Source organism: Ochotona curzoniae, unplaced genomic scaffold, assembly GCF_017591425.1.
Source record: "Ochotona curzoniae isolate NIBS_2020 unplaced genomic scaffold, NIBS_Ocur_1.0 contig_43, whole genome shotgun sequence".
NCBI lineage: Eukaryota > Metazoa > Chordata > Mammalia > Lagomorpha > Ochotonidae > Ochotona > Ochotona curzoniae.
In genome coordinates, this window is record NW_024466218.1 from 30,019,487 (window position 1) to 30,029,784 (window position 10,298).

The 10,298-nt window shown below is 44.3% G+C and overlaps 1 protein-coding gene across 1 annotated transcript; it reads right to left on the reverse strand.

Annotated features, from left to right (window-relative positions):
* Window positions 1–9,031: 9,031 nt before the first annotated feature.
* On the reverse strand, window positions 9,032–9,547 carry LOC121159522 (mitochondrial intermembrane space import and assembly protein 40-like). The gene has a single exon (XM_040984678.1). The coding sequence runs from the start codon at window positions 9,545–9,547 to the stop codon at window positions 9,032–9,034; it is 516 nt and encodes a 171-aa protein (XP_040840612.1).
* Window positions 9,548–10,298: the final 751 nt, after the last annotated feature.

Below are 10,298 nucleotides of genomic sequence, written 5' to 3' on the forward strand. Positions count from 1 at the left end.
TTTCTGGGTAACCAGAGGGTAGAGAGAGATAATGAACTAGAGACCTATACATAGGGAAGATCAAAAAATGCAAAATCTTTTTCTGCTTTTGGAAAGATAATCATGTCCTTGTATAAGAGGAATAACAACCATCTTAAAAAGAGCTGAGTGAAAGGAATGCTAGAAAGAATGTTCTGGCAAGTTCTAAGGCTTTGGCTGAACCAACAAAATGATCCACCTTTTGGTTGTGATGTGGAGTTCTGGGCACTTGGCTTGAGAAGGGTTCATTGCAAACCAGATTGCCACAAGCAAATGGATGACATGCCTCTGGAGGAAGAGACAATGGAATTAAATAGGTTTTGAATTTAGGTGAAGGTAGGTCTGAACTCAGCATTCTGTCTGCCCACACGGCTGTTGTTAGGGTTTGCCTCCAACCTGAGGATGCTAACAAGGGACTGAAAGGGGCCAAGGCAGCGGAAGAGCACTCACAGCCATTCAGCTCACGGAGCACCACAGTCTCACCTCCCCAGACCCCAGAGCCCCTTGCAGGAGCATAGGTCTTCCATGACCTAGGCACAGCCAGTGGGGTCTGGGGAGACTGTGGCTTCACTTGAAACATTATACAAAGAAGCCCAGTGAAAGGGACCATTCCTTCAAAGTGTGGCCTGGCTGGTTTGGGCCTGGAGGGTGATGAGGGCAACAAGTTCAAGAGTTGCCAAGCAGCAGAGATAGCTGAGCAGATACATCACAACACATGTGAGTCAAGGGGGTCTACTTGAAGCTCTGAGAAGTGCTTTGGTGTATCAGTCAGTTTTCCCCAGGAGGAGTTTCCCATAATTCTCCACTCAGGAGAACCCCAGACCTCACAGGTAGTCCCTGAGGATGTGTTGGTAACATTTTTTTCCCCCAGAACATCCCATTTGACATTTTTGCAAGGTGGGATGGGCAGAGCATCTGCTGCTGGTGCTGGAAACCCTGTGCTCTGGCATCCACAGGACTTTGTCCCACCTGTCTTATTGTCACCTGCCTTTTCAGAACCATGTCACCAAACTTGTTTGCATATCTCATTAATAAAACAAGATGCGAGCACGTACTCTCGTGAGCACTTACAAACTACAGGCCTAATTTCCTGTAAGATATTCATGTTAAAAAGCCCATACAGAAATAGAACTTATGAAAGTGTAGGGTAAATTAAAGTACAAGTGGAAGTTCTAACACTTTCATCCGATTTTCTCATCGTGTAGGCACCTGCTTCAAAGGAGAGATGTCCAATTTCCTGATAGTGACCCTCTGGACAACCCATTCTTAATTTAAGTATTTCAAGAATTTGGGCAATATTGACTCAATTCTCAAACTGCCAGATCTGTCTGTCTGTCTGTCTACCCATCCATTCCACTTCTTCTCCTGTCACATAGACAAGACGTCAATCACCAAGGAAGTAACTCATGATGGATACTCTTCCAACAGAATAATTGATGTTTGCCATCAAGTACAGGGTATTAGCTGGTGTTTGTCACATGAAAATAGCCTAAATTCTGGCCTATAAAAAATGAGAAGATTAAGTTGATGGTTGTAAATTTTCTGTAAAAATTAGGGAGAGAAGGATCATGCATTTTTCAAGTTCTTCTTTCTCTTTCCATTACTTTTGAAGAGGCAATTGAATGATACTAATTATATTTCTCTAGTAAATGCGTTATCTGGCCCTCTGTAATTGAATCGTGGTTATTTGGGGGAAATGTAAGGAGGCTGCTTTTCATTTTGTAGCTATTTTCCTAGGTATTTGTTTGGTTTAAAAATCACATCCTTTAAAATTACCACATCTAGTTTTGAATTATTCCATTAAGTAAAAGTATTGACATCTTTGGAGAGTGTTACAAGTCTCTGAATTCATTTTCAGCAACTGGTCTGGCATTCTGGAGAAGCATCAGCAGTCATTCATAAACTCTGCCAGTGCTGCCCATTCTGTTATTTCCCCTGGTAGAAAGGTTCCATTACTGACAAGCTAAGGCCTTTAAAATGACCAACTCCTTGACAGTGCCAAAATGCTATCCTTGCCAGTTGTTTTCTGACTGCTTAAGATTCAAAAAAGAGGATTTTAGGACATAGAATCAGAAGATACATCCTTGAGTTTTATACCAAAGTAGTTTCAGAAGTCACAACTTAGTTACTAGCCCCTCAGTGTCATAGTGGTGTGATTTTGTTTAGTTCATTGCTATATCCTTACACCTAAAGTGATTTTGGGCATTGCTTGAAGACAAAACCAATGAGTGAATTTATAGATGGACAGCCGAAGTATTACCACTGGTACACAGAACTACCAGCATACCTAGAGAGCAGACAAAACTTACTGGAAGGAAAGAACAGGATGAAAGCTAAAGTATTTATGATAAGTCCTCAACTGCTTTCCCAGGCCACAGGCAGGGAGCTGGATGGGAAGAGGAACTGCTGGGATTAGAACTGGCATCCATAAGGGATCCTGGTGCATTCAAGGCGAGGACTTTAGCCGCCAGGACACCATGCCAGGCCACCACATATTTAATCTCAAACGTAAGAGAATGAGTGCAGATGTAGCTGTAAGAATCCGTCAGCTATTCAAGAATGATTAAATCTTGTCTTAACTTTTTAAATTGATTTTCATATTGCTTAAAAGCAGAGAGAGAGAGAGAGAGAGAGAAACAGGTTGCCATAAATTGTCCATTGCTGGTTCACTCCTCTAATTCCCCAAATGCCCACCACAGCCCAAACTAGACTGGGCTAAAGCCAGGAGTGTCGAGCTCAGTCTGTCTCCCGCGTGGTGACAAGGATCCAAGTAGCCGCCCTCTGCTACCTCTGAAGGCGTGCATTACCAGGAATCAGACAAGGACCAGGTGCTCTGAGGAGGGATGCGGCTCTCCCAAGTGGCATGCTAACCATTCTGCCAAACTCTGGCCCTCAGTTTGGTTTTGAAAGATTCTGAAAAATGCAAAGCAACACCAGTTTTCTCCTTAAATTTTTGCTTTTGAAAACATAGCTCTTTTCATAAGATGTTCTTTACATTAACATACAATACAAGCATTATTGCTTTCATTTGCTTTAATAAGTACTTCTTATGACAAAAAACTAAAGAATTACTGAATTTTAACTTACACTAGCCGTGTGTGTGTGTGTGTGTGTGTGTGTGTGTGGTTTTTAGAATAATATTTAAGAGTGGAAAGCACTCTGGGGGGGCAAAAAAGTTGGGAAACAATGAGATATAAAGACAGAATTTTCACCAGTAAGGCACACTGTGGAGTGTAAGGAAATAGCAGCAGAAGATGAATTGAAATTATAAGAAATTTTAATTGAGCAAAGATATCTACCAGCCTGCCAGTAGCACAAAAATGTCCCAATGTACTGGTCCCGAAAACTGTACCTTGGTGCACAGGCCCATTCCACTGTGTTTGCAGGTGTAGGTTCTACATAGAACTTGGGAACATGGTAAAGTTATCCATCAATATCCTTGGAGAGTGCGTCCGGGCCTCCTTGCCAAAGCCTGTAGATGTTCCCAAGTCCCTTAGGTACAATGGTGAAGTGCAAGTATTTATGTATAACCTATGCACATCTCTTATATACTTTGAATTGTTTCAAGGTTATCTATAATACCCAATGCATTGTAAATGCTATATTATATTGTTATATATGTCATATATATGCTATATTCTATAGTTATATTTTGGTAGGAATAATGAGAAAAAAGTCTACACGTATTCAGCACAGATGACCTCCTTTTTCCTGAATAGTGTGCACCCATGATTAGTTGAATCCACAGATTCTGTGGTCAAATGGATGGAAATCACTGGCTTTGAACGTGAGCCTCAGGACGACAGGAGACCAGATTGCACACTGGGACAATGATTAACTCATGACTGCTTCTTGTGGACATTTATTGCACACACAATAAGTGAATGTCATGTTCACTTTTACACACTGTGATTTACAAAGCATCATTATGTATTTATTGTGTAGTTCCTGTTGATCAAAACTGGCCTATAAAATATATGATCTCTGTTATCAAGGTGTCTATGATTAGACACAGGATCATTGGGTGATAAGAAAGGTTATATCAACAAATTCAGGAGTGATCAAGGAGCTAGGATCGGAACTGGAATGAAAAAGTAAACAAAGATATAAAATCTGCATGTTAGGGAAGTAGCGAAAAAAAAAATTTTTAAGAAAGTGACTTCTTTTTTTAATCTGATTAAAAACAGAGCAAGAGGGCCCAGCACGATAGCACAGTGGTTAAAGTCCTCGCCTTGCCTGCACTGGGATTCCATAAAGGCGCCAATTCTAATCCTGGCAGCCCTGCTTCCCATCCAGCTCCCTGCTGTGGCCTGGGAAAGCAGTCGAGGACGGCCCCAAGCCTTGGGACCCTGCACCCATGTGGTGGACCTGGAAGAGTTCCTGGCTTCTGGCTTCGGACTGGCTCAGCTCCTTCGGTTGCAGTCACTTGGGGAGTGAATCATCCAACCATTGGGTGAAAGATCTTCCTCTCTGTCTCTCCTCCTCTCTGTATATCTGCCTTTCCAATAAAAATAAAATTAAAATAAATAAATAAATATCTACCTTTCCAATAAAAATAAATAAATCTTTAAAAAGAAAAAAAGAAAAACCAGAGCAAGAGAAAGACACACAGAATCAGGCAGTGAGAGAAAGAAATCTGCAAATGTGTGCAACAGCCCAGGCTGAGCCCGGCTTGAGCAGGAACTCAGGAGCTTCAGCCGGCTCTCCCACATGGGTTGCAGGGTCCCAAGTATTTGAACATCACCTTCTGCCAGCCAGGATGCATTAGCAGAAAGATGGGTTGGAAACAGAGATGCTGGGACTCCAACAGGTGCTCCTCTGTGTGAGGAGCCATATCACCTGAACCAGGGAGATGACTTTTCATTGGAAAGAATAGAATGCACCTGTGAAAAAACTTCAACATGAAATGATTCGGGGGCTGGAAAAGCCCTTGGATGTTCTTCAGTTTTATCTCATATTTTATACTTGAGGGAAGTCAGGCTTAAGGATCTGGGAACTTGTCAATCTGTGGTTGAAATTTCTGGATACCTAGGAAAGATATCCTTTCATTCATTCCTGTATCACGTTGCTGAGGTCAAATTGGGGCTTGCTGTCCTAAATAATGGACATGGTCTTAAGTAAGTCCTAAGTCCTTAGGACTTGCTGTCCTAAGTAATGGAAGATGGTCACTGGGCCAGGCGGACTTCACTCCACATTAAGATGTGTCTCTGGAGAGTCCACGAAATGTGACTATTCCTTTTCGTTTCCTCATGAAATTTTCGAAGTGCCCTCCTGTTTGTTATTGGCTGAATGCATCAAGCATTCCTTCTGGAACAGTCAGTCACAGAAAGATGGGTGAGGGAAGGAGGAGAGAATATGCATAATCCAGGGCTGATGTTCTCAGACCCTGGGGCAGCAGCAGGAGAGGAGGGGAGAGGAAGAAGCAAAGGGGAAACCTGGAATCTGTGGCTTGTGAGCCTCAGGAAGCCCTGTGACACTGGATTCCCAGATAGGAGGTCTGAAGGTGTGTTTGATGACAATAATGGGAGAGCAGCTAAGCCATTTCCATTTTATTTCTTTTGTAAAGATTCATTCATTTGAAAGGCAGGAAGACAGAGGTAAATAGAGTCAGAAAAACATCTTCTGTGTTGGCTCATTCCCTCAAATGCCCACCATAGCCAGGGTTGGGCCAGGAACTCCATCCAGGTCTCCCATGTGGATACAGGGACCCATCCTTGCTCCCAGGGAATGCATTAGCAAGCTGCTGGGTCAGAAGTAAAATAGAGACCTGAATTAAGGGACTCCTGCAAGGGATGTGGTCTCTCTAAGCAGCAACTTAACTGCTACACCAAATTCCTACCCCAAGCAAAGCACTTTCGGATGGCACCTTCATAGTCATTGTTCATCATTCTTTTTTTTTTTAAGATTTATTTTAATTTTTATTGGAAAGGCGGATATACAAAGAGGAGAGACAGAGAGGAAGATCTTCCGTCCAATGATTCACTCCCCAAGTGAGCGCAACGGCCGATGCTATGCCGATCCGAAGCCAGGAGCCTCTTTCAGGTCTCCCACGTGGGTGCAGGGTCCCAAAGCTTTGGGCCGTTCTCGACTGCTTTCCCGGGCCACAGGCAGGGAGCTGGATGGGAAGTGGGGCTGCCGGGATTGGAACCGGTGCCCATATGGGGTCCCGGGCGTGCAAGGTGAGGACCTTAACTGCTGTGCCACCGCGCCGGGCCCAGATTGTTCATTATTCTTCATAAGCAGCATTTCTCCATTTAACTCCATAAAAATACATTCATCCGAAAGGTAGTCTCCCTCTGCTCTTGTTTCTCCTCTTACATTATTCTTTGTTCTTTGTGGTGATGTCTAAAGCAGTAAGAATGACCACAGGACAGTTTTGCATTGGTAAGATGCAGAATCAAGAGGAACCCTGGCAATTTCTAAAAGAGCACCATGCATGAAGGTCCAGGAGAGGAGTGTAAGGAGGGCAGTGGACGTTGGGGCACTACCCCCGGCTGGCTTGCACTCCCCACCTGCTTGGGTTCTCCACTCCACCTTCTGCTTCCCAGTCTGCATTAAGGGGATTGCTAAGCAAAAGCAAATCCACGGAACCCTTCATTTGTGACTAACATCACAAAGCAGTCTGGCAGAGCAGTCAGCTAATAACAAGGGTGCCCTAGAACAATAATTGTTCCCATGCCAACCACACTTCCCATTTTAATGCTGACAGGAGGCACTGTGCACATAATTGTTTTGCATTTTGTAACTTTCATAAACCTTATTTTGTATACAAACAAATCTGTGGAAAATAGAGTGTAGCAATCTCCTGGAGATGAGGAAGGCTGGATGGCTAAGAAATTGTTGAAATCTATGAAGCCATTCTGCCAGTATGCATACTACAACATCTAACTGTTGGGCTTGTTTCTGTCTCCTCTCAGTAAAATGCTTAATCCGGATTCTGTATCAGTTTCATGTTGATATTCAATGTCGTGGCAAACACAGGCTATTTACTTTGTCACATATACTACATTTGATCTAAAATTATACTGTGTGATACAGTAGTCACCAACCTGCGTGGCTATTTAAATTTAAATGCAAATGAATTAAAATTAAATACAACTTTAAAAATTCAACTCCATGTCCTCATCAACCACATTTCAAGAGCTCAAAAACTTCTCATGGTCAACATATTTGACAGTGCAGATACAAAATATTTCTATTATTGGAGAAAGTTATACTGAAAAATGATTACTTAGAGCATAATTTTTAGTGCTCATTCTTAGAATATATGGCCAAAAAGAAAATAAAAGCCTGAAAAATGGTTAACCCTGACTTTTAAAGAATGTCAATAATAATAACTGAAAACTCAGTCATATGAAAAAATGTGTTTTTGATTTGGAATTTCTGTTTACAAATTCATGAGGCTTTTGTTTTTATTTCAGAGGCAGAGAGAGAGAGCTTCCATCTGCTGGTTCACTCCTCATGTGCCAAAACCAGGGCCAGGAACTTGATCCAGGTCTGCCATGTGGATGGCAAGATTCCAACTTGCCCAGTCTTCTCTGCTGCCTCCTGAGGTGAACGCCAGCAGGAGCCTGGAGTCAGAAGCAGGGCTGATCTGAGCCCAGGACCTGAGATGGGAAATGTTCCAACCAGCCACGCCAAAGATTCATGTTTCAGAAATCATTTACATGTACACATCAAAAGCACTTATTTGCATGACAACTTTCTCCTAAGCTACAAATTTGATCTGCTAGCATCCATCCTCTCTGTACTGAGTTCCTGCTGTGTGCCAGGCATTCTCCCAGGCTCTGGACTCGTGGGGTTTACACTGACCCCAGTGGGATGAGAGGCAAATATTAATTCTGTTTCCAGAGCCAGATACAAAGCTGCCATATGCTGAAGTAAGGCAGAAGATGAAAATATTCTAATTCTTAGGTTGTTGTTCATTAAAAGGCCATAAAAAGGGCCTGGCGCTGAAGTCCTCGCCTTGAACGACCCAGGATCCCATATGGGTGCTGGCTCTAATCCCGACAGCCCCACTTCCCATCCAGCTCCTTGCCTGTGGCCTGGGAAAGCAGTCGAGGTTGGCCCAAAGCCTTGGGACCCTGCACTCACCTAGGAGACCTGGAGGAAGTTCTTGGCTCCTGGCTTCGGATTGGTGCAGCTCCAGCTGTTGCAGCCGCTTAGGGAGTGAACCATTGGACGGAAGATCTTCTTCTCTGTCTCTCCTCTCCCTGTATATCTGCCTTTCCAATAAAAATAAATAAATCTTTTTTTAAAAGGCCATAAAATGTAGAGAATATTAAGAGCATAATGTCTGATTTTCCAAAGATTTATTTAAAAACAGAGATGGGGAGAGACAGAATTTTCATTCCATAGATGCCTGGCAAGTGCCAGGGGTGGGCCAGCTGAAGCCAGGCGCCAGGAGATCGATGTGGGAGGCAGGGCACCATGCAGTTGTGGCATCATCCACTGTTTTTCCCAGGCACATCATCCAGGAGATGGATCAGAAGCAGAGCAGCTCTGATACGAGTTGCTGGCAACGCCAGCACTGACTAAACCAGCTGCGCTACAATACTGGTCCTCTAATTGCTGATTTTAAAAGACATTTTCATCATCAACAACAAAAACTCCTTGCAAAGGAACTGAAAATATTATTTCTTCCCAATCCTATTGACGTGATCCTATGAAGGATCTTAGGCATCGTGTCTCACAACATCATTGTTCTTCATGGGGTCATAGACTGGTCCACACCAGCCTTGTCCACAACATTCAGCAGGTAACTGGGTGCACCCTGCTGGACTGTGAGGAGTAGGAACCCAGTGCTTTCAATGGCCAGCAGGGCGCATTTTCCTTTTACATTCACTGATAGGTTTATGTAAGACACACATACATTCCCCATTTTTTCCTTCCAACACAATAAGTTATTTTGTACATTACAGTGCAGAGAGCCGCCAGAGGGGGATGAAAAGCATTCGTAGGAGGTCCGTGTCCCTTGGAGGTGCGAGGCCCGGGGCGCAGCCTGCCGCCTTCATTAGCTGGGTCCCTTCTCTTCTTTGATTGCAGTGGCCTCACTCGCAGCTGCTTCTGCCACTCCTTCTGCTGGTGTTTTCCCTTCCTCCTCTTCCTCATCCTCTTGGGGATAGAGATCCGGGTATTTCTGCATACACTCCTGCATGGCCCAGAACTGGTCTACAGAGTCTGATTCCTTGATCTCCTCCTTGCAGTAGTGGAAGCAGGAGAAGGCGGATGTGAACTGCTGCCCGCAGGGGCCACTGGCCACGCCCCTGAGGCAAGGGCAGTCTCCAGTGGGCAGTATCAATCCATGCTCCTCGTAGGTGTTGTTGGTGTCATCAGCCACCAGCTCTGCATTGCTTGGAGTCTCATGATCTTCTTTGGTCACAAGTACATGTGGCGACTTCCTACCAGTGTGGCAGTGGTCACGCCGTGTGCTCTGACGGGGGCGGGCAGCTGCGAGGCCTGCCCAGACCTCCCCCCTCCAGGCCTTCCCGCCGTGCGCGGCAGGGAACATTTTCACCAGATGTAACATTGTTGCGTCTCATAAGGGTTGTCAAGCTGACCTAGAGTGACTGGGAGGCTGCATGCAGGTGAAACGCAAATACTATGTCATTTTATGTAAGGGGCTTGAGCATCTGAGGATTTTGGTATCTACAGATGAGCTAGACCCAATACTCTATGAATCACAGGCCAACATGTATATACTCCACACACATACACGTGGATACATATGTGTGTGCATATAAAGGGACACCATTTGCATTCTTCTAAATTCACCATGTAATACGTGTTTTCATTTAAAAATATAGTTGGAAATAATTCTTTAGTAGCCCTATTATAGCCCACTCAATAAATAAATGACGTGTTTTTTTCCCCCTTATGGAATTTTGCATTGAATATCCTTGGGAGGTAACTTCTGTGAGCAGGAATCCCTCAGTCAAGGCCCTGCACAGGATTGGGGCCTTTTGTGCATAATGCTAGATTCTATTCCAGAAAAACTGCTCGTTCACCCTTGTCCCAGCAGCGATGGGGTTGCTCCTTCCCCTGAGGACCCTCCCATTGTATTGTTCCTGGGACTACTTCCTTCTCCTCAATTTTTCACCCACTGGTTCTTGTCTTGCTCCTAGGCCACATCCTACCAAAGTCTTCCTGTTAGCTGTGTATTTCCAGGATGGATTCTGAAGCACTTGGCGGCCTGACACCTGGAGCACCAGGTTATTCTCTCCTGCTGTGCTTTTGCTCTACATTGTCACAGGGCCCTGGCGGGGGGGGGGGGGAAGCCA

What these genes read in the sequence shown, in the direction of transcription:
- LOC121159522 (XM_040984678.1), bottom strand. Translation starts at nt 9,547, where the DNA reads ATGTTACATCTGGTGAAAATGTTCCCTGCCGCGCACGGCGGGAAGGCC.